The 25,908-nt window shown below is 46.4% G+C and overlaps 1 protein-coding gene and 1 long non-coding RNA gene across 2 annotated transcripts in view; one reads left to right on the top strand and one right to left on the bottom strand.

Annotated features, from left to right (window-relative positions):
• The first annotated feature begins 4,137 nt into the window (after window positions 1–4,137).
• The window catches only part of LOC110514212 (serine hydroxymethyltransferase, cytosolic-like), a 68,137-nt gene continuing 46,366 nt past the window's right edge, over window positions 4,138–25,908 (top strand). The window contains exons 1-5 of the mRNA XM_036972325.1: window positions 4,138–4,253; window positions 11,855–11,969; window positions 16,583–16,728; window positions 17,249–17,364; window positions 20,599–20,759. Of these exons, the coding sequence (XP_036828220.1) occupies window positions 11,871–11,969; window positions 16,583–16,728; window positions 17,249–17,364; window positions 20,599–20,759 (522 nt within the window). The 5' untranslated portion in view covers window positions 4,138–4,253; window positions 11,855–11,870. The remainder of the gene's footprint in view (window positions 4,254–11,854; window positions 11,970–16,582; window positions 16,729–17,248; window positions 17,365–20,598; window positions 20,760–25,908) is intronic.
• Window positions 8,972–9,783, bottom strand: LOC118947123. Its single transcript, XR_005041780.1, has 3 exons — window positions 9,370–9,783; window positions 9,142–9,273; window positions 8,972–9,045 (listed from the first exon to the last, which is right to left on the bottom strand). It is a non-coding gene; the product is annotated as an uncharacterized LOC118947123 (long non-coding RNA).

Here is a 25,908-nt window from a genome sequence, read left to right on the forward strand (position 1 = left end):
CAACATCTCTTCTAGTCTCTAACAACATCTCTTCTAGTCTCTAACAACATCTCTTCTAGTCTCTAACAACATCTCTTCTAGTCTATAGTCTCTCTAACATCTCTTCTAGTCTCTAACAACATCTCTTCTAGTCCACCATCTGAATGGTTATGGGTCTGAATGGTTATGGGTCTGAATTAATAACTGCTATAGTCTACCACCACCTGAATGGTTATGGGTCTGAATTAATAACTGCTATAGTCTACCACCATCTGAATGGTTATGGGTCTGAATTAATAACTGCTATAGTCTACCACCATCTGAATGGTTCTGGGTCTGAATGGTTATGGGTCTGAATTAATAACTGCTCCATCCTACCACCATCTGAATGGTTATGGGTCTGAATGGTTATGGGTCTGAATGGTTATGGGTCTGAATGGTTATGGGTCTGAATTAATAACTGCTATAGTCTACCACCATCTGAATGGTTATGGGTCTGAATTAATAACTGCTATAGTCTACCACCATCTGAATGGTTATGGGTCTGAATTAATAACTGCTATAGTCTACCACCATCTGAATGGTTATGGGTCTGAATTAATAACTGCTATAGTCTACCACCATCTGAATGGTTCTGGGTCTGAATTAATAACTGCTATAGTCTACCACCATCTGAATGGTTCTGGGTCTGAATGGTTATGGGTCTGAATTAATAGCTGCTCCATCCTACCACCATCTGAATGGTTATGGGTCTGAATGGTTATGGGTCTGAATGGTTATGGGTCTGAATGGTTATGGGTCTGAATTAATAACTGCTATAGTCTACCACCATCTGAATGGTTATGGGTCTGAATTAATAACTGCTATAGTCTACCACCATCTGAATGGTTATGGGTCTGAATTAATAACTGCTATAGTCTACCACCATCTGAATGGTTATGGGTCTGAATGGTTATGGGTCTGAATTAATAACTGCTATAGTCTACCACCATCTGAATGGTTATGGGTCTGAATGGTTATGGGTCTGAGTTAATAACTGCTATAGTCTACCACCATCTGAATGGTTATGGGTCTGAATGGTTATGGGTCTGAATGGTTATGGGTCTGAATGGTTATGGGTCTGAATTAATAACTGCTATAGTCTACCACCATCTGAATGGTTATGGGTCTGAATGGTTATGGGTCTGAATTAATAACTGCTATAGCCTACCACCATCTGAATGGTTATGGGTCTGAATTAATAACTGCTATAGTCTACCACCATCTGAATGGTTATGGGTCTGAATTAATAACTGCTATAGTCTACCACCATCTGAATGGTTATGGGTCTGAATTAATAACTGCTATAGTCTACCACCACCTGAATGGTTATGGGTCTGAATTAATAACTGCTATAGTCTACCACCATCTGAATGGTTATGGGTCTGAATGGTTATGGGTCTGAATTAATAACTGTTATAGTCTACCACCATCTGAATGGTTATGGGTCTGAATTAATAACTGCTATAGTCTACCACCATCTGAATGGTTATGGGTCTGAATTAATAACTGCTACAGTCTACCACCATCTGAATGGTTATGGGTCTGAATTAATAACTGCTATAGTCTACCACCATCTGAATGGTTATGGGTCTGAATGGTTATGGGTCTGAATTAATAACTGCTATAGTCTACCACCATCTGAATGGTTATGGGTCTGAATGGTTATGGGTCTGAATTAATAACTGCTATAGTCTACCACCATCTGAATGGTTATGGGTCTGAATTAATAACTGCTATAGTCTACCACCATCTGAATGGTTATGGGTCTGAATTGTTATGGGTCTGAATTAATAACTACTATAGTCTACCACCATCTGAATGGTTATGGGTCTGAATTAATAACTGTTATAGTCTACCACCATGTGAATGGTTATGGGTCTGAATTAATAACTGCTATAGTCTACCACCATCTGAATGGTTATGGGTCTGAATTAATAACTGCTATAGTCTACCACCATCTGAATGGTTATGGGTCTGAATTAATAACTGCTATAGTCTACCACCATCTGAATGGTTATGGGTCTGAATTAATAACTGTTATAGTCTACCACCATCTGAATGGTTATGGGTCTGAATTAATAACTGCTATCGTCTACCACCATCTGAATGGTTATGGGTCTGAATGGTTATGGGTCTGAATTAATAACTGCTATAGTCTACCACCATCTGAATGGTTATGGGTCTGAATTAATAACTGCTATAGTCTACCACCATCTGAATGGTTATGGGTCTGAATGGTTATGGGTCTGAATTAATAATTGCTATAGTCTACCACCATCTGAATGGTTATGGGTCTGAATTAATAACTGTTATAGTCTACCACCATCTGAATGGTTATGGGTCTGAATTAATAACTGCTATAGTCTACCACCATCTGAATGGTTATGGGTCTGAATTAATAACTGCTATAGTCTACCACCATCTGAATGGTTATGGGTCTGAATGGTTATGGGTCTGAATGGTTATGGGTCTGAATGGTTCTGGGTCTGAATTAATAACTGCTATAGTCTACCACCATCTGAATGGTTATGGGTCTGAATTAATAACTGCTATAGTCTACCACCATCTGAATGGTTATGGGTCTGAATGGTTTTGGGTCTGAATTAATAACTGCTATAGTCTACCACCATCTGAATGGTTATGGGTCTGAATTAATAACTGCTATAGTCTACCACCATCTGAATGGTTATGGGTCTGAATTAATAACTGCTATAGTCTACCACCATCTGAATGGTTATGGGTCTGAATTAATAACTGCTATAGTCTACCACCATCTGAATGGTTATGGGTCTGAATTAATAACTGCTATAGTCTACCACCATCTGAATGGTTATGGGTCTGAATTAATAACTGCTATAGTCTACCACCACCTCAATGGTTATGGGTCTGAATTAATAACTGCTATAGTCTACCACCATCTGAATTGTTATGGGTCTGAATTAATAACTGCTATAGTCTACCACCACCTGAATGGTTATGGGTCTGAATGGTTATGGGTCTGAATGGTTTTGGGTCTGAATTAATAACTGCTATAGTCTACCACCATCTGAATGGTTATGGGTCTGAATGGTTATGGGTCTGAATGGTTATGGGTCTGAATTGTTATGGGTCTGAATTAATAACTGCTATAGTCTACCACCACCTGAATGGTTATGGGTCTGAATGGTTATGGGTCTGAATTAATAACTGCTATAGTCTACCACCATCTGAATGGTTATGGGTCTGAATTAATAACTGCTATAGCCTACCACCCTCTGAATGGTTATGGGTCTGAATTAATAACTGCTGTGGGTCTGTAATAGTACCTTAGGTCCCACCCTATTTACGCTTGGTCTGTAATAACTGTCTGTCTTTGACAGGGTGGGACCTAAGGTACTATAACTGATCCTAATTGGTCTGTTATGACTGTCTGTCTTTGACAGGGTGGGACCTAAGTTACTATAACTGATCCTAATTGGTCTGTTATAACCGTCTGTCTTTGACAGGGTGGGACCTAAGGTACTATAACTGATCCTATTGGTCTGTTATAACCGTCTGTCTTTGACAGGGTGGGACCTAAGGTACTATAACTGATCCTATTGGTCTGTTATAACCGTCTGTCTTTGACAGGGTGGGACCTAAGGTACTATAACTGATCCTAATTGGTCTGTTATAACCGTCTGTCTTTGACAGGGTGGGAACTAAGGTACTATAACTGATCCTAATTGGTCTGTTATAACCGTCTGTCTTTGACTGGGTGGGACCTAAGGTACTATAACTGATCCTAATTGGTCTGTTATAACCGTCTGTCTTTGACTGGGTGGGACCTAAGGTACTATAACTGATCCTATTGGTCTGTTATAACCGACTGTCTTTGACTGGGTGGGACCTAAGGTACTATACTATCTATCATATAACACTATAACAATTTAAATGCTGTTCTGAATGTACCATGTTGTATCGTAATAATAATTTCATAATTCTACTATTTATAGGCACTTTAATCAATATATTTGTACAGTACGGTATTATTTCATCACTGTCTATCAGTTTCATTGGACAGTTCAGATGTTTCTGTTATGTGTTTTTATTGGCTAACAGCGAGAAAGGGGGCGTGGACATCACTTCTCTCTGTACACTGATTGGTTTATAGGTTTCGCGGACTTTGTATTCCTAGTAAACTCAATTTGCATGTTTGTCTTTCTCCAAACGTCAGATTTCCGACCGTGACAGCTGCACAGCCGAGCGACCCGGTGGGTACCCAGCTAAATAACTCTTTAGTTGTTATATTTACGCTTTCTGTACACTATTCACAAATAAAATAGCTCGATTAGCGTGCGGTTTTTGGGGTGACGTTTGACACTTTGGCTAGCTAGAAACTCATAGCTAAGTTAGCTATGATACAAAGTGTAACTTTTTCTTGAATATGTGAGTCCTATTTTTTTTTTAAATGTATTATGCATTAACTCAAAAATGTTCTATTTAGTCAAATCGGCTCGTAATATTGTAAATGTGGTGAAACAGTAAGACCGCATGTCACAAGACAGCTGAACCTGCTGGCTGACTTTAGGGTCAGTGCTATGCGGGATCCTCGGGACGGTCCTACTCTGACTGACCCGTACCTTACCCTACAGATAGATACAATGACCCGTACCTTACCCTACAGATAGATACAATGACCCGTACCTTACCCTACAGATAGACACAATGACCTGTACCTACAGATAGACACAATGACCCGTACCTTACCCTACAGATAGACACAATGACCTGTACCTACAGATAGACACAATGACCCGTACCTTACCCTACAGATAGACACAATGACCTGTACCTACAGATAGACACAATGACCCGTACCTTACCCTACAGATAGACACAATGACCTGTACCTACAGATAGACACAATGACCCGTACCTTACCCTACAGATAGACACAATGACCCGTACCTTATCCTACAGATAGACACAGTGACCCGTACCTTACCCTACAGATAGACACAATGACCCGTACCTTACCCTACAGATAGATACAATGACCCGTACCTCACCCTACAGATAGACACAATGACCCGTACCTCACCCTACAGATAGACACAATGACCCGTACCTACAGATAGACACAATGACCCGTACCTACAGATAGACACAATGACCCGTACCTACAGATAGACACAATGACCCGTACCTTACCCTACAGATAGACACAATGACCCGTACCTTACCCTACAGATAGACACAATGACCTGTACCTACAGATAGACACAATGACCCGTACCTTACCCTACAGATAGACACAATGACCCGTACCTTACCCTACAGATAGACACAATGACCCGTACCTTACCCTACAGATAGACACAATGACCCGTACCTTACCCTACAGATAGATACAATGACCCGTACCTCACCCTACAGATAGACACAATGACCCGTACCTCACCCTACAGATAGACACAATGACCCGTACCTACAGATAGACACAATGACCCGTACCTACAGATAGACACAATGACCCGTACCTACAGATAGACACAATGACCCGTACCTTACCCTACAGATAGACACAATGACCCGAACCTTACCCTACAGATAGACACAATGACCCGAACCTTACCCTACAGATAGACACAATGACCCGAACCTTACCCTACAGATAGACACAATGACCCGTACCTTACCCTACAGATAGACACAATGACCCGTACCTACAGACAGACACAATGACCCGTACCTCACCCTACAGATAGACACAATGACCCGTACCTCACCCTACAGATAGACACAATGACCCGTACCTTACCCTACAGATAGATACAATGACCCTAACACGGACCCTGAACCCTAACACGGACCCTTAACCCTAACACGGACCCTGAACCCTAACACGAACCCTATAACCTAACACGGACCCTATAACCTAACACGGACCCTGAACCCTAACACGGACCCTGACCCTATAACCTAACACGGACCCTATAACCTAACACGGACCCTATAACCTAACACGGACCCTATAACCTAACACGGACCCTATAACCTAACACGGACCCTATAACCTAACACGGACCCTATAACCTAACACGGGCCCTATAACCTAACACGGACCCTATAACCTAACACGGGCCCTATAACCTAACACGGGCCCTATAACCTAACACGGACCCTATAACCTAACACGGACCCTATAACCTAACACGGACCCTGAACCCTAACACGGACCCTATAACCTAACACGGACCCTATAACCTAACACGGACCCTATAACCTAACACGGACCCTATAACCTAACACGGACCCTATAACCTAACACGGGCCCTATAACCTAACACGGACCCTATAACCTAACACGGGCCCTATAACCTAACACGGACCCTATAACCTAACACGGACCCTATAACCTAACACGGACCCTATAACCTAACACGGACCCTATAACCTAACACGGACCCTATAACCTAACACGGACCCTGAACCCTAACACGGACCCTATAACCTAACACGGACCCTGAACCCTAACACGGACCCTATAATCTATCCCACGTCCTGATCAAACATCCACATCATGATGGTAAACCCAGAGAGTTATTTCAGAACAGGACAGAATGATTCAGGGAACTGGGCTTCGACTTTGGACCAGTCAGTCAACTAGCAAGACATTGTTGTCATTTTCTAACAGTTGATGATCAGCAGAAATAAGGGACTAACTAACTAACTCTCTCAGTAGATGTGACTTCCTCTTTCTAACAAATCCCCTGGTCTTGTACACAGATAATATCTAACATTCACCAAAGCCAGCTACTGGTAGTTCAACCCTTAGTAACAGAACAGATGGAATATGATCAGGCCTACTGTACATCTGACTGTAGAAATGACTGTTGAAAACTAGTCTAGGTTGGAACTGTTGCTGTTAAAATACAATAATAATTGTTATTCTGAACTGGAATAAACTGATTGAAGCAAGATGCTTTTTGAGGCAAACAGGAAGTTTGAGAGATCTCCAGGGTTATCTATCCCTGAGAGAATAGGTTTGGTTGTGGAGACCAGAGAGATCTCCAGGGCTATCTATCCCTGAGAGAATGGGTTTGTTCATCTACAACAGGAAGTGGTCTCCTGCCTGACTGAGAACCCACTCACACAGTTCTGGGTTGTTCATCTACAAACAGGAAGTGGTCTCTTGCCTGACTGAGAACCCACTCACACAGTTCTGGGTTGTTCATCTACAAACAGGAAGTGGTCTCCTGCCTGACTGAGAACCCACTCACACAGTTCTGGGTTGTTCCATCTACAAACAGGAAGTGGTCTCCTGCCTGACTGAGAACCCACTCACACAGTTCTGGGTTGTTCCATCTACAACAGGAAGTGGTCTCCTGCCTGACTGAGAACCCACTCACACAGTTCTGGGTTGTTCCATCTACAACAGGAAGTGGTCTCCTGACTGAGAAAGCAGGAGATGTTCTGGTCCAGTTTGGCATTCCTATGTCAGTCAGGGTTCTCAACTCTGACATACTTAAACAAGTACAGGAACCGTCTCCAGGCTGAGCATCACCTCAGTGTTGTTAAAAACAGAGGCCAGAAATGAAATGTAGCGATATTTATGTACAGTTCTGGGTTGTTTGTCTACAACAGGAAGTGGTCTCCTTCCTGACTGAGTGTTTTCTGGTCTACAGATGTGTCGTGTGTTCAATCAGTTTATTCCAGGTCAGAATAAAACACATGTATTTTAGCAGCAACAGTTCCAACCTAGACAGATGTGTAAGAGTGTTTTTAATGGGGGGAAAATAAACATGAATAGATATTTATATGTATATTTAATGTCATTGTTATTTGTTTTAGGCATAAACGGCAATGTACCGATATTTATGTATAGTTGCATATTTTACTAAGCTGGGGTCCCAGGAAAACAGAATTTCTAATTTGGATCCCAGGCTGAAAAGGTTAAAGAACCCCCTGCTTTACACGCTACAACACAGAATGGGTGACTTTATCTGGCGAGGTTAGTTAGCTGACGGTGGCTGGCCTCTTTAAATTGGACAAACAAGATAACAGAAGTCATGAGTCCAGCTGCTGTTGCATCAGACACAAAGTGGCAGTGACAGGGGTGGCACCCTATTCCCTACATAGTGCACTACTTCCACCAGAACCATACCAAATGGCACCCTATTCCCTACATAGTGCACTATTTCCACCAGGACCATACCAAATGGCACCCTATTCCCTACACACTGTTCCAGTGATAACCTGACTAAATATAGTCCTGAATACCAGATGACCTGACTAAATATAGTCCTGAATACCAGATAACCTGACTAAATATAGCCCTGAATACCAGATGACCTGACTAAATATAGTCCTGAATACCAGATGACCTGACTAAATATAGCCCTGAATACCAGATGACCTGACTAAATATAGCCCTGAATACCAGATGACCTGACTAAATATAGCCCTGAATACCAGATGACCTGACTAAATATAGCCCTGAATACCAGATGACCTGACTAAATATAGCCCTGAATACCAGATGACCTGACTAAATATAGCCCTGAATACCAGATGACCTGACTAAATATAGCCCTGAATACCAGATGACCTGACTAAATATAGCCCTGAAAACCGGATGACCTGACTAAATATAGACCTGAATACCGGATGACCTGACTAAATATAGTCCTGAATACCAGATGACCTGACTAAATATAGTCCTGAATACCAGATGACCTGACTAAATATAGTCCTGAATACCAGATAACCTGACTAAATATAGTCCTGTTGGTTTAAACATGGCTGTTCCAGTGATAACCTGACTAAATATAGTCCTGAATACCAGATAACCCGACTAAATATAGTCCTGAATACCAGATGACCTGACTAAATATAGCCCTGAATACCAGATAACCTGACTAAATATAGCCCTGAATACCAGATGACCTGACTAAATATAGTCCTGAATACCAGATGACCTGACTAAATATAGTCCTGAATACCAGATAACCTGACTGAATATAGTCCTGTTGGTTTAAACATGGCTGTTCCAGTGATAACCTGACTAAATATAGTCCTGAATGCCAGATAACCCGACTAAATATAGTCCTGAATACCAGATGACCTGACTAAATATAGCCCTGAATACCAGATGACCTGACTAAATATAGTCCTGTTGGTTTAAACATGGCTGTTCCAGTGATAACCTGACTAAATATAGCCCTGAATACCAGATAACCTGACTGAATATAGTCCTGTTGGTTTAAACATGGCTGTTCCAGTGATAACCTGACTAAATATAGTCCTGAATGCCAGATAACCCGACTAAATATAGTCCTGAATACCAGATGACCTGACTAAATATAGCCCTGAATACCAGATGACCTGACTAAATATAGTCCTGTTGGTTTAAACATGGCTGTTCCAGTGATAACCTGACTAAATATAGCCCTGAATACCAGATGACCTGACTAAATATAGCCCTGAATACCAGATGACCTGACTAAATATAGCCCTGTTGGTTTAAACATGGCTGTTCCAGTGATAACCTGACTAAATATAGCCCTGAATACCAGATAACCTGACTAAATATAGTCCTGTTGGTTTAAACATGGCTGTTCCAGTGATAACCTGACTAAATATAGTCCTGAATACCAGATAACCTGACTAAATATAGCCCTGAATACCAGATAACCTGACTAAATATAGTCCTGTTGGTTTAAACATGGCTGTTCCAGTGATAACCTGACTAAATATAGTCCTGAATACCAGATAACCTGACTAAATATAGTCCTGAATACCAGATGACCTGACTAAATATAGTCCTGAATACCAGATGACCTGACTAAATATAGTCCTGAATACCAGATGACCTGACTAAATATAGTCCTGAATACCAGATGACCTGACTAAATATAGTCCTGAATACCAGATAACCTGACTAAATATAGCCCTGTTGGTTTAAACATGGCTGTTCCTGTGATAACCTGACTAAATATAGTCCTGAATACCAGATGACCTGACTAAATATAGTCCTGAATACCAGATAACCTGACTAAATATAGTCCTGAATACCAGATGACCTGACTAAATATAGTCCTGAATACCAGATAACCTGACTAAATATAGCCCTGTTGGTTTAAACATGGCTGTTCCAGTGATAACCTGACTAAATATAGTCCTGAATACCAGATAACCTGACTAAATATAGTCCTGAATACCAGATGACCTGACTAAATATAGTCCTGAATACCAGATGACCTGACTAAATATAGTCCTGAATACCAGATGACCTGACTAAATATAGCCCTGAATACCAGATAACTTGACTAAATATAGTCCTGTTGGTTTAAACATGGCTGTTCCTGTGATAACCTGACTAAATATAGTCCTGAATACTAGATGACCTGACTAAATATAGCCCTGAATACCAGATGACCTGACTAAATATAGTCCTGAATACCAGATGACCTGACTAAATATAGTCCTGAATACCAGATGACCTGACTAAATATAGTCCTGAATACCAGATAACCTGACTAAATATAGCCCTGAATACCAGATAACTTGACTAAATATAGTCCTGAATACCAGATAACCTGACTAAATATAGTCCTGAATACCAGATGACCTGACTAAATATAGCCCTGAATACCAGATGACCTGACTAAATATAGTCCTGAATACCAGATGACTTGACTAAATATAGCCCTGAATACCAGATGACCTGACTAAATATAGCCCTGAATACCAGATGACCTGACTAAATATAGCCCTGAATACCAGATGACCTGACTAAATATAGCCCTGAATACCAGATGACCTGACTAAATATAGCCCTGAATACCAGATGACCTGACTAAATATAGTCCTGAATACCAGATGACCTGACTAAATATAGTCCTTAATACCAGATGATCTGACTAAATATAGTCCTGAATACCAGATGACCTGACTAAATATAGTCCTGAATACCAGATGACCTGACTAAATATAGTCCTGAATACCAGATGACCTGACTAAATATAGGCCTGAATACCAGATGACCTGACTAAATATAGCCCTGAATACCAGATGACCTGACTAAATATAGTCCTGAATACCAGATGACCTGACTAAATATAGTCTGAATACCAGATGACCTGACTAAATATAGGCCTGAATACCAGATGACCTGACTAAATATAGCCCTGAATACCAGATGACCTGACTAAATATAGTCCTGAATACCAGATGACCTGACTAAATATAGTCCTGAATACCAGATAACCTGACTAAATATAGTCCTGAATACCAGATAACCTGACTAAATATAGCCCTGAATACCAGATGACCTGACTAAATATAGTCCTGAATACCAGATGACCTGACTAAATATAGTCCTGAATACCAGATAACCTGACTAAATATAGCCCTGAATACCAGATGACCTGACTAAATATAGTCCTGAATACCAGATAACCTGACTAAATATAGTCCTGAATACTATATTTTCCCAACAACTGATATTTAGAGGGGTTGACAAAAGATACTGTTGAATCTTATTTGGCACAGCTTAACTAACTAACTAACTAACTAACTAACTGTCTGTCATGTCTCATAGCTTAACTAACTAACTGTCTGTCATGTCTCATAGCTTAACTAACTAACTAACTGTCTGTCTGTCATGTCTCACAGCTTAACTAACTAACTAACTGTCTGTCTGTCATGTCTCATAGCTTAACTAACTAACTAACTAACTGTCTGTCATGTCTCATAGCTTAACTAACTAACTAACTGTCTGTCTTGTCTGTGTCTGTAGATCAGTACCAGTCGTCATGTCTCACAGCTTAACTAACTAACTAACTGTCTGTCCTGTCTGTGTCTGTAGATCAGTACCAGTCGTCATGTCTCATAGCAACGGTACCAGTCACCATGTCAGTAAGGACGTGTGGGAGTCTCACAACAAGATGATGCAGGAGCCACTCAGCTCCAACGACTCTGAGGTACGTCACACAGGGTGTGTGTGTGTGTGTGTGTGTGTGGTGTGTGTGGTGTGTGTGGTGTGTGTGGTGTGTGTGTGTGTGTGTGTGTGTGTGGTGTGTGTGTGTGTGGTGTGTGTGTGTGTGTGTGTGTGTGTGTGTGAGGCCGGGATTGAAACCGATCGCCCTTTGTCGACAATGCGTCTTCCAAAAGGCCATTTTCGCGGAGCCCCGCATTCACAGCAAACACTGTGAGCTCAATCAGAAATTACCTTTTGAAATGTGAGCGTTGTTGCCGAAGGGATCTGATTGGTTCCTGGTGTGAGTGTCTATAAGGCTGTGTGTCTAAGCCTGGTTTCTATATTCTAGAATCCACATGGTGCTAAAATATGCACATTTTCCCTCCGATGGTGTTTCTACCTAAACTGACTCGCTGCTGTTGATGACGTCGCTTTTACGTTTCCTCGTACCGAATATAAAGGGCAATGTGTTTCAGCCAGGTACTACAGGCCAGGTAACTACAGGCCAGGTAACTACAGGCCAGGTAACTACAGGCCAGGTAACTACAGGCCAGGTAACTACAGGCCAGGTAACTACAGGCTGGGTTCAGGCCAGGTAACTACAGGCCAGGTAACTACAGGCCAGGTAACTACAGGCCAGGTAACTACAGGCCAGGTAACTACAGGCCAGGTACTACAGGCCAGGTAACTACAGGCCAGGTAACTACAGGCTGGGTTCAGGCCAGGTAACTACAGGCCAGGTAACTACAGGCCAGGTAACTACAGGCCAGGTAACTACAGGCCAGGGACTACAGGCCAGGTAACTACAGGCCAGGTAACTACAGGCCAGGTAACTACAGGCCAGGTAACTACAGGCCAGGTAACTACAGGCCAGGTAACTACAGGCCAGGTACTACAGGCCAGGTAACTACAGGCCAGGTAACTACAGGCCAGGTAACTACAGGCCAGGTACTACAGGCCAGGGACTACAGGCCAGGTAACTACAGGCCAGGTAACTACAGGCCAGGTAACTACAGGCCAGGTAACTACAGGCTGGTTTAAGGCCAGGTAACTACAGGCTGGTTTAAGGCCAGGTAACTACAGGCTGGTTTAAGGCCAGGTACCTACAGGCTGGGTTAAGGCCAGGTAGCTACAGGCTGGGTTAAGGCCAGGTAGCTACAGGCTGGGTTAAGGCCAGGTAGCTACAGGCTGGGTTAAGGCCAGGTAGCTACAGGCTGGGTTAAGGCCAGGTAGCTACAGGCTGGGTTAAGGCCAGGTAACTACAGGCTGGGTTAAGGCCAGGTAACTACAGGCTGGGTTGTGTTAGGTGTATTATAATGAATCAGTGTATTATAATGAATCGGTGTATTGTGTGTATTATAATGAATCAGTGTATTGTGTGTATTATAATGAATCAGTGTATTGTCTAGGTGTATTATAATGAATCTGTGTATTGTCTAGGTGTATTATAATGAATCGGTGTATTGTGTTAGGTGTATTATAATGAATCGGTGTATTGTCTAGGTGTATTATAATGAATCTGTGTATTGTCTAGGTGTATTATAATGAATCGGTGTATTGTCTAGGTGTATTATAATGAATCTGTGTATTGTGTTAGGTGTATTATAATGAAACGGTGTATTGTCTAGGTGTATTATAATGAATCGGTGTATTATAATGAATCCGTGTATTGTGTGTATTATAATGAAACAGTGTATTGTGTATTATAATGAAACAGTGTATTGTGTGTTATAATGAAACAGTGTATTGTGTGTATTATAATGAAACAGTGTATTGTGTGTATTATAATGAAACAGTGTATTGTGTGTATAATAATGAATCGGTGTATTGTGTGTATTATAATGAATCGGTGTATTGTGTGTATTATAATGAATCGGTGTATTATAATGAATCGGTGTATTGTGTATTATAATGAAACAGTGTATTGTGTGTTATAATGAAACAGTGTATTGTGTGTATTATAATGAAACAGTGTATTGTGTGTTATAATGAAACAGTGTATTGTGTGTTATAATGAAACAGTGTATTGTGTGTATTATAATGAAACAGTGTATTGTGTGTATAATAATGAATCAGTGTATTGTGTGTATTATAATGAATCGGTGTATTGTGTGTATTATAATGAATCGGTGTATTATAATGAATCGGTGTATTGTGTGTATTATAATGAATCAGTGTATTGTCTAGGTGTATTATAATGAATCGGTGTATTGTGTGTATTATAATGAATCGATGTATTGTGTGTATTATAATGAATCGGTGTATTGTGTTAGGTGTTAGGTGTTAGTGCCATCCGTTTTGTCACTAAAGCACCTTATACCACCCACCACTGCGACTTGTATGCTCTAGTCGGCTGGCCCTCGCTACATATTCGTCGCCAGACCCACTGGCTCCATGTCATCTACAAGTCCATGCTAGGTAATGCTCCGCCTTATCTCAGCTCACTGGTCACGATGGCAACACCCATCCGTAGCACGCGCTCCAGCAGGTGTATCTCACTGATCATCCCTAAAGCCAACACCTCATTTGGCCGCCTTTCGTTCCAGTACTCTGCTGCCTGTGACTGGAACGAATTGCAAAAATCGCTGAAGTTGGAGACTTTTATCTCCCTCACCAACTTCAAACATCAGCTATCTGAGCAGCTAACCGATCGCTGCAGCTGTACATAGTCTATTGGTAAATAGCCCACCCATTTTCACCTACCTCATCCCCATACTGTTTTTATTTATTTACTTTTCTGCTCTTTTGCACACCAATATCTCTACCTGTACATGACCATCTGATCATTTATCACTCCAGTGTGAATCTGCAAAATTGTAATTATTCGCCTACCTCATGCCTTTTGCACACAATGTATATAGACTCTCCTTTTTTCTACTGTGTTATTGACTTGTTAATTGTTTACTCCATGTGTAACTCTGTGTTGTCTGTTCACACTGCTATGCCTTATCTTGGCCAGGTCGCAGTTGCAAATGAGAACTTGTTCTCAACTAGCCTACCTGGTTAAATAAAGGTGAAATAAAATAAATTAAAAAAATTATAATGAATCGGTGTATTGTGTGTATTATAATGAATCAGTGTATTGTGTGTATTATAATGAATCAGTGTATTGTCTAGGTGTATTATAATGAATCTGTGTATTGTCTAGGTGTATTATAATGAATCGGTGTATTGTGTTAGGTGTATTATAATGAATCGGTGTATTGTCTAGGTGTATTATAATGAATCTGTGTATTGTCTAGGTGTATTATAATGAATCGGTGTATTGTCTAGGTGTATTATAATGAATCTGTGTATTGTGTTAGGTGTATTATAATGAAACGGTGTATTGTCTAGGTGTATTATAATGAATCGGTGTATTATAATGAATCCGTGTATTGTGTGTATTATAATGAAACAGTGTATTGTGTATTATAATGAAACAGTGTATTGTGTGTTATAATGAAACAGTGTATTGTGTGTATTATAATGAAACAGTGTATTGTGTGTATAATAATGAATCGGTGTATTGTGTGTATTATAATGAATCGGTGTATTGTGTGTATTATAATGAATCGGTGTATTATAATGAATCGGTGTATTGTGTATTATAATGAAACAGTGTATTGTGTGTATTATAATGAATCGGTGTATTGTCTAGGTGTATTATAATGAATCGGTGTATTGTCTAGGTGTATTATAATGAATCGGTGTATTGTCTAGGTGTATTATAATGAATCGGTGTATTGTGTGTATTATAATGAATCAGTGTATTGTCTAGGTGTATTATAATGAATCGGTGTATTGTCTAGGTGTATTATAATGAATCGGTGTATTGTCTAGGTGTATTATAATGAATCGGTGTATTGTCTAGGTGTATTATAATGAATCGGTGTATTGTCTAGGTGTATTATAATGAATCGGTGTATTGTGTGTATTATAATGAATCAGTGTATTGTCTAGGTGTATTATAATGAATCGGTGTATTGTGTGTATTATAATGAATCGGTGTATTGTCTAGGTGTATTATAATGAATCGGTGTATTGTCTAGGTGTATTATAATGAATCGGTGTATTGTGTGTATTATAATGAATCGGTGTATTGTCTAGGTGTATTATAATGAATCGGTGTATTGTCTAGGTGTATTATAATGAATCGGTGTATTGTCTAGGTGTATTATAATGAATCGGTGTATTGTCTAGGTGTATTATAATGAATCGGTGTATTGTGTGTATTATAATGAATCGGTGTATTGTCTAGGTGTATTATAATAAATCGGTGTATTGTCTAGGTGTATTATAATGAATCGGTGTATTGTCTAGGTGTATTATAATGAATCGGTGTATTGTCTAGGTGTATTATAATGAATCGGTGTATTGTCTAGGTGTATTAAAATGAATCGGTGTATTGTGTGTATTATAATGAATCGGTGTATTGTCTAAGTGTATTATAATGAATCGGTGTATTGTCTAGGTGTATTATAATGAATCGGTGTATTGTCTAGGTGTATTATAATGAATCGGTGTATTGTCTAGGTGTATTATAATGAATCGGTGTATTGTCTAGGTGTATTATAATGAATCGGTGTATTGTCTAGGTGTATTATAATGAATCGGTGTATTGTGTGTATTATCTAGGTGTTCTCCATCATCAAGAGAGAGAAGCACCGTCAGACCTTCGGCCTGGAGCTGATCGCATCAGAGAACTTCACCTCCAGAGCTGTTCTAGAAGCCCTGGGCTCCTGTATGAACAACAAGTACTCAGAGGGGTATCCTGGACAGAGGTAAGAAAAGCAATCTCATTCTGTAGCAAAAGTTTAGGCTTTATGTGGTTAGAGTATAGACTATAGGGCTTTAGGTGGTTAGAGTATAGACACCAGAATATCTAGGGTTATCTCTATCCCTGAGAGAATGGGTTTAGTTGTGGAGCCAGAGATCTCCAGGGTTATCTATCCCTGAGAGAATGGGTTTGGTTGTGGAGACCAGAGAGATCTGGGTGAGACACACACACACACACACACACACACACAGAGACAGACATGGAAACATGCATCTCAACAATATGTTGTGTGTGTGTGTGTGTGTGTGTGTGTGTGTGTGTGTTCTCACCCAGATCTCTCTGGTCGCCACAACCAAACCCATTCTCTCAGGGATATAGATAACCCTGGAGATCTCTGGTCTCCACAACCAAACCCATTCTCTCAGGGATAGATAACCCTGGAGATCTCTGGTCTCCACAACCAAACCCATTCTCTCAGGGATATATAACCCTCGTGTCCACCTCGTGTGTGTGTGTGTGTGTAGGTACTACGGCGGTACAGAACATGTTGATGAGTTGGAGCGTCTGTGTCAGAGGAGAGCTCTGGAGGCCTACAGACTGGACGCTGACAAGTGGGGAGTTAACGTACAGCCATACTCAGGTAGTACCCCCCCCCCCCCCCACTACACAGAGACACATACTCAGGTAGTACCCCCCCCCCACTACACAGAGACACATACGCAGGTAGTACCCCCCCTCCCCCCACTACACAGAGACACATACTCAGGTAGTACCCCCCCCCCCACTACACAGTAACACATACTCAGGTAGTACCCCCCCCCCCCTACACAGAGACACATACTCAGGTAGTACCCCCCCCCCACTACACAGAGACACATACTCAGGTAGTACCCCCCCCCACTACACAGAGACACATACTCAGGTAGTACCCCCCCCCCACTACACAGAGACACATACTCAGGTAGTACCCCCCCCCACTACACAGAGACACATACTCAGGTAGTACCCCCCCCACTACACAGAGACACATACTCAGGTAGTACCCCCCCCCCCCCCCCCCCCACTACACAGAGACACATACTCAGGTAGTATCCCCCCCCCCACTACACAGAGACACATACTCAGGTAGTACCCCCCCCCCCCACTACACAGAGACACATACTCAGGTAGTACCCCCCCCCCCCCCCCCACTACACAGAGACACATACTCAGGTAGTACCCCCCCACTACACAGTAACACATACTCAGGTAGTACCCCCCCCACTACACAGAGACACATACTCAGGTAGTATCCCCCCCCCCCCACTACACAGAGACACATACTCAGGTAGTACCCCCCCCCCTCCCACTACACTGTAACACATACTCAGGTAGTACCCCCCCCTACACAGTAACACATACTCAGGTAGTACCCCCCCCCCCCCCACTACACAGTAACACATACTCAGGTAGTACCCCCCCCCACTACACAGAGACACATACTCAGGTAGTACCCCCCCCCCACTACACAGAGACACATACTCAGGTAGTATCCCCCCCCCCCCCCACTACACAGAGACACATACTCAGGTAGTACCCCCCCCCCCCCCCCACTACACTGTAACACATACTCAGGTAGTACCCCCCCCCTACACAGTAACACATACTCAGGTAGTACCCCCCCCCCCCCACTACACAGTAACACATACTCAGGTAGTACCCCCCCCCACTACACAGAGACACATACTCAGGTAGTACCCCCCCCCCCACTACACAGAGACACATACTCAGGTAGTATCCCACCCCCCCAATACACTGTAACACATACTCAGGTAGTACCCCCCCCCACTACACAGAGACACATACTCAGGTAGTACCCCCCCCCACTACACAGAGACACATACTCAGGTAGTACCCCCCCCCCCCCCCCCACTACACTGTAACACATACTCAGGTAGTACCCCCCCCCCCCCCCCCACTACACAGTAACACATACTCAGGTAGTACCCCCCCCCCACTACACAGAGACACATACTCAGGTAGTACCCCCCCCCCCCACTACACAGAGACACATACTCAGGTAGTACCCCCCCCCCACTACACAGAGACACATACTCAGGTAGTACCCCCCCCCCCCACTACACAGAGACACATACTCAGGTAGTACCCCCCCCCCCCCCCCCCACTACACAGAGACACATACTCAGGTAGTACCCCCCCCCCCCCCCACTACACAGAGACACATACTCAGGTAGTACCCCCCCCCCCCCACTACACAGTAACACATACTCAGGTAGTACCCCCCCCCCCCCCCCCCCCTACTACACAGAGACACATACTCAGGTAGTATTCCCCCCCCACTACACAGTAACACATACTCAGGTAGTACCCCCCCCCCCCTCCCCACTACACAGTAACACATACTCAGGTAGTACCCCCCCCCCCCCCCACTACACACACACGCTACACAGAGACACACACACGCTACACAGAGACACACACACACTACACAGAGACACACACACACGCTACACAGAGACACACACACGCTACACAGAGACACACACACACTACACAGAGACACACACACACACGCTACACAGAGACACACACACACACACACTACACAGAGACACACACACACTACACAGAGACACACACACACACACTACACAGAGACACACACATTACACACAGACACACACACACTACACAGAGACACACACACACACTACACACACACCGTAGAGACACTAACTAGGTGGAGGTGTAACCAGGCCATCCCAGTACAGCTCTGTAGGGTCTAACTAGGTGGAGGTGTAACCAGGCCATCCCAGTACAGCTCTGTAGGGTCTAACTAGGTGGAGGTGTAACCAGGCCATCCCAGTACAGCTCTGTAGGGTCTAACTAGGTGGAGGTGTAACCAGGCCATCCCAGTACAGCTCTGTAGGGTCTAACAAGGTGGAGGTGTAACCAGGCCATCCCAGTACAGCTCTGTAGGGTCTAACTAGGTGGAGGTGTAACCAGGCCATCCCAGTACAGCTCTGTAGGGTCTAACTAGGTGGAGATGTAACCAAGCCATCCCAGTACAGCTCTGTAGGGTCTAACAAGGTGGAGGTGTAACCAGGCCATCCCAGTACAGCTCTGTAGGGTTTAACTAGGTGGAGGTGTAACCAGGCCATCCCAGTACAGCTCTGTAGGGTCTAACTAGGTGGAGGTGTAACCAAGCCATCCCAGACAGCTCTGTAGGGTCTAACTAGGTGTAACCAGGCCATCCCAGTACAGCTCGGTAGGGTCTAACTAGGTGGAGGTGTAACCAGGCCATCTCAGTACAGCTCTGTAGGGTCTAACTAGGTGGAGGTGTAACCAGGCCATCCCAGTACAGCTCTGTAGGGTCTAACTAGGTGTAACCAGGCCATCCCAGTATAGCTCTGTAGGGTCTAACTAGGTGGAGGTGTAACCAGGCCATCCCAGTACAGCTCTGTAGGGTCTAACTAGGTGGAGGTGTAACCAGGCCATCCCAGTACAGCTCTGTAGGGTCTAACAAGGTGGAGGTGTAACCAGGCCATCCCAGTACAGCTCTGTAGGGTCTAACTAGGTGGAGGTGTAACCAGGCCATCCCAGTACAGCTCTGTAGGGTCTAACAAGGTGGAGGTGTAACCAGGCCATCCCAGTACAGCTCTGTAGGGTCTAACTAGGTGGAGGTGTAACCAGGCCATCCCAGTACAGCTCTGTAGGGTCTAACTAGGTGTAACCAGGCCATCCCAGTACAGCTCTGTAGGGTCTAACTAGGTGTAACCAGGCCATCCCAGTACAGCTCTGTAGGGTCTAACTAGGTGTAACCAGGCCATCCCAGTACAGCTCTGTAGGGTCTAACTAGGCGATGTGTTTGTAGGCTCCCCTGCTAACTTTGCTGTGTACACGGCGATCGTGGAGCCTCATGGGAGGATCATGGGTCTGGACCTCCCTGATGGAGGTCACCTGACGCACGGCTTCATGACGGACAAGAAGAAGATCTCTGCCACATCCATCTTCTTTGAGTCCATGCCCTACAAGGTAAACAACAACAACAACAACAACAATAACACACATACTGAGACACAACAACACATCCACCTTCTTTGAGTCCATGCCCAACAAGGTGAACAACAACAACACATCCACCTTCTTTGAGTTCATGCCCAACAAGGTAAACAACAACAACAACACATCCACCTTCTTTGAGTCCATGCCCTACAAGGTAAACAACAACAACAACAGGAGGAGGAGCCGGGGCACAGAGAGAGGAGCCGGGGCACAGAGAGAGGAGCCGGGGCACAGAGAGAGGAGCATAGAGAGAGGAGCATAGAGAGAGGAGCCGGGGCATAGAGAGAGGAGTCGGGGCATAGAGAGAGGAGCATAGAGAGAGGAGCCGGGGCATAGAGAGAGGAGCATAGAGAGAGGAGCCGGGCTATAGAGAGAGGAGCCGGGCTATAGAGAGAGGAGCCGGGGCATAGAGCGAGGAGCATAGAGAGAGTAGCCGGAGCATAGAGAGAGGAGCATAGAGAGAGGAGCAGACTCGTATAGAGAGGAGCCGGGGCATAGAGAGGGGAGCATAGAGAGAGGAGCCGGGGCATAGAGCGAGGAGCCGGGGCATAGAGAGAGGAGCCGGAGCATAGAGAAAGGGGCATAGAGAGAGGAGCAGACTCGTATAGCGAGGAGCCGGGGCATAGAGAGAGGAGCCGGGGCACAGAGAGAGGAGCACAGAGAGAGGAGCATAGAGAGAGGAGCAGACTCGTATAGAGAGGAGCCAGAGCATGGAGAGAGGAGCCGGGGCATAGAGAGAGGAGCCGGGGCATAGAGAGAGGAGCCGGGGCATAGAGAGAGGAGCCGGGCATAGAGAGAGGAGCCGGGGCATAGAGAGAGGAGCCGGGGCAAAGAGAGAGGAGCCGGAGCATAGAGAGAGGAGCCGGGGCATAGAGAGAGGAGCCGGGGCATAGAGAGAGGAGCCTGGGCATAGAGAGAGGAGCCGGGGCATAGAGAGAGGAGCCGGGGCATAGAGAGAGGAGCCGGGGCATAGAGAGAGGAGCCGGGCATAGAGAGAGGAGCCGGGGCATAGAGAGAGGAGCCGGGGCAAAGAGAGAGGAGCCGACTCATAGAGAGAGGAGCCGACTCATAGAGAGAGGAGCCGGGGCATAGAGAGAGGAGCCGGGGCATAGAGAGAGGAGCATAGAGGGAGGAGCCGGGCTATAGAGGGAGGAGCCAGGCTATAGAGGGAGGAGCCGGGCTATAGAGGGAGGGGCCGGGCTATAGAGGGAGGAGCCGGGCTATAGAGGGAGGAGCCGGGCTATAGAGGGAGGAGCCGGGCTATAGAGGGAGGAGCCGGGCTATAGAGGGAGGAGCCGGGGCATAGGGAGAGGAGCCAGGGCATAGGGAGAGGAGCCGGGGGATAGGGAGAGGAGCCGGGGCATAGAGAGAGGAGCCTAGAGAGAGGAGCCAGGGCATAGGGAGAGGAGCCAGGGCATAGGGAGAGGAGCCGGGGGATAGGGAGAGGAGCCGGGGCATAGGGAGAGGAGCCGGGGCATAGAGAGAGGAGCCGGGGCATAGAGAGAGAAGCCAGGGCATAGAGAGAGAAGCCAGGGCATAGAGAGAGGAGCCAGGGCATAGAGAGAGGAGTAGAGAGAGGCGTAGAGAGAGGAGCCGGGGCGTAGAGAGAGGAGCATAGAGAGAGGAGCCGGGGCATAGAGAGAGGAGCCTGGGCATAGAGAGAGGAGACGGGGCTATAGAGAGAGGAGCCGGGCTATAGAGGGGGGAGCCGGGCTATAGAGAGGGGAGCCGGGCTATAGAGAGGGGAGCCGGGCTATAGAGAGGGGAGCCGGGCTATAGAGAGGGGAGCCGGGCTATAGAGAGGGGAGCCGGGCTATAGAGAGGGGAGCCGGGCTATAGAGAGAGGAGCCGGAGCATGGAGAGAGGAGCATGGATAGTGGAGCCGGGGCATAGAGAGAGGAGCATGGAGAGAGGAGCCGGGGCATAGAGAGAGGAGCCGGGGCATAGAGAGAGGAGCCGGGGCATAGAGAGAGGAGCCGGAGCATAGAGAGAGGAGCATGGAGAGAGGAGCCGGGGCATGGAGAGAGGAGCTGGGGCATAGAGCGAGGAGCTGGGGCACAGAGAGAGTAGCCGGAGCATAGAGAGAGGAGCATAGAGAGAGGAGCCGGGGCATAGAGAGGGGAGCCGGGCTATAGAGAGGGGAGCCGGGCTATAGAGAGGGGAGCCGGGCTATAGAGAGGGGAGCCGGGCTATAGAGAGGGGAGCCGGGCTATAGAGAGAGGAGCCGGAGCATGGAGAGAGGAGCATGGAGAGAGGAGCATGGAGAGATGAGCCGGGGCATAGAGAGAGGAGCCGGGGCATAGAGAGAGGAGCCGGGGCATAGAGAGAGGAGCATGGAGAGAGGAGCCGGGGCATAGAGCGAGGAGCTGGGGCACAGAGAGAGTAGCCGGAGCATAGAGAGAGGAGCATAGAGAGAGGAGCCGGGGCATAGAGAGAGGAGCCGGGGCATAGAGAGAGGAGCCGGGGCATAGAGAGAGGAGCCGGGGCATAGAGAGAGGAGCCTGGGTTATAGAGAGAGGAGCCGGGGCATAGAGAGAGGAGCCGGGGCATAGAGAGAGGAGCCGGGGCACAGAGAGAGTAGCCGGAGCATAGAGAGAGGAGCATAGAGAGAGGAGCCGGGGCATAGAGAGAGTAGCCAGGGCATAGAGCGAGGAGCATAGAGAGAGGAGCATAGAGAGAGGAGCCGGGGCAAAGAGCGAGGAGCATAGAGAGAGGAGCAGACTCATATAGAGAGGAGCCGGGGCACAGAGAGAGGAGCCGGGGCATAGAGAGAGGAGCCGGGGCATAGAGAGTGGAGCATAGAGAGGAGCCGGGGCATAGAGAGAGGAGCATAGAGAAAGAGGCATAGAGTGAGGGGCATAGAGAGAGGAGCCGGGGCATAGAGAGAGGAGCCGGGGCACAGAGAGAGTAGCCAGAGCATAGAGAGAGGAGCATAGAGAGAGGAGCCGGGGCATAGAGAGAGGAGCCGGAGCATAGAGAGAGTAGCCAGGGCATTAGAGCGAGGAGCATAGAGAGAGGAACCGGGGCATAGAGCGAGGTTCATAGAGAGAGGAGCAGACTCGTATAGAGAGGAGCCGGGGCATAGAGAGAGGAGCCAGGGCATAGAGAGAGGAGCATAGAGAGAGAGGCATAGAGAGAGGAGCCGGGGCACAGAGAGAGGAGCATAGAGAGAGGAGCCAGAGCATGGAGAGAGGAGCCGGGGCATAGAGAGAGGAGCCGGGGCATAGAGAGAGGAGCCGGGGCATAGAGAGAGGAGCATAGAGAGAGGAGCCGGAGCATAGAGAGAGGAGCCGGAGCATAGAGAGAGGAGCCGGGGCATAGAGAGAGGAGCCGGGGCATAGAGAGAGGAGCCGGGGCATAGAGAGAGGAGCCTGGGCATAGAGAGAGGAGCATAGAGAGAGGAGCCGACTCATAGAGAGAGGAGCCGACTCATAGAGAGAGGAGCCGGGGCATAGAGAGAGGAGCCGGGGCATAGAGAGAGGAGCCGGTGCATAGAGAGAGGAGCCGGGGCATAGAGAGAGGAGCCTAGAGAGAGGAGCCAGGTCATAGGGAGAGGAGCCGGGGCATAGGGAGAGGAGCCGGGGCATAGGGAGAGGAGCCGGGGCATAGAGAGAGGAGCATAGAGAGAGGAGCCAGGGCATAGAGAGAGGAGCCAGGGCATAGAGAGAGGAGCCAGGGCGTAGAGAGAGGAGCCAGGGCGTAGAGAGAGGAGCCAGGGCGTAGAGAGAGGACCCGGAGCATAGAGAGAGGGGCATAGAGAGAGGAGCATAAAGCGAGGAGCAGACTCGTATAGAGAGGAGCGGGGCACAGAGAGAGGAGCCGGGGCACAGAGAGAGGAGCCGGGGCATAGAGAGAGGAGCATAGAGAGGAGCCGGGGCATAGAGAGAGGAGTATAGAGAGAGGACCCGGAGCATAGAGAGAGGGGCATAGAGAGAGGAGCATAAAGCGAGGAGCAGACTCGTATAGAGAGGAGCGGGGCACAGAGAGAGGAGCCGGGGCACAGAGAGAGTAGCCGGGGCACAGAGAGAGGAGCCGGGCTATAGAGAGAGGAGCCGGGCTATAGAGAGAGGAGCCGGGGCATAGAGCGAGGAGCATAGAGAGAGTAGCCGGAGCATAGAGAGAGGAGCATAGAGAGAGGAGCAGACTCGTATAGAGAGGAGCCGGGGCATAGAGAGAGGAGCCTGGGCATAGAGAGAGGAGCATAGAGAGAGGAGCGGGGATAGAGCGAGGAGCATAGAGAGAGGAGCATAGAGGGAAGAGCATAGAGAGAGGAGCCGGGGCACAGAGAGAGGAGCCGGGGCACAGAGAGAGGAGCCGGGCTATAGAGAGAGGAGCCGGGGCATAGAGCGAGGAGCATAGAGAGAGTAGCCGGAGCATAGAGAGAGGAGCATAGAGAGAGGAGCAGACTCGTATAGAGAGGAGCCGGGGCATAGAGAGAGGAGCCTGGGCATAGAGAGAGGAGCATAGAGAGAGGAGCGGGGCATAGAGCGAGGAGCATAGAGAGAGGAGCATAGAGAGAGGAGCATAGAGAGTAGCCGGAGCATAGAGAGAGGAGCATAGAGAGAGGAGCAGACTCGTATAGAGAGGAGCCGGGGCATAGAGAGAGTAGCCGGAGCATAGAGAGAGGAGCCGGGGCATAGAGAGAGGAGCCGGGGCATAGAGAGAGGAGCAAAGAGCATAGAGTGAGGAGCAGAGAGAGGAGCCGGGGCATAGAGAGAGGAGCCGGGCTATAGAGGGAGGAGCCGGGCTATAGAGAGAGGAGCCGGGGCACAGAGAGTGGAGCCAGAGCATAGAGTGAGGAGCAGAGAGAGGAGCCGGGGCATAGAGAGAGGAGCATAGAGAGAGGAGCCGGAGCATAGAGAGAGGAGCCGGGGCACAGAGAGTGGAGCCAGAGCATAGAGTGAGGAGCAGAGAGAGGAGCCGGGGCATAGAGAGAGGAGCATAGAGAGAGGAGCCGGGGCATAGAGAGAGGAACCTGGGCATAGAGAGAGGAGCCGGAGCATAGAGAGAGGAGCCAGGGCATAGGGAGAGGAGCCAGGGCATAGGGAGAGGAGCCGGGGCATAGGGAGAGGAGCATAGAGAGAGGAGCCAGGGCATAGAGAGAGGAGCCTGGGCATAG

The sequence above is a fragment of the Oncorhynchus mykiss genome, unplaced genomic scaffold, assembly GCF_013265735.2.
Source record: "Oncorhynchus mykiss isolate Arlee unplaced genomic scaffold, USDA_OmykA_1.1 un_scaffold_140, whole genome shotgun sequence".
Lineage (NCBI taxonomy): Eukaryota > Metazoa > Chordata > Actinopteri > Salmoniformes > Salmonidae > Oncorhynchus > Oncorhynchus mykiss.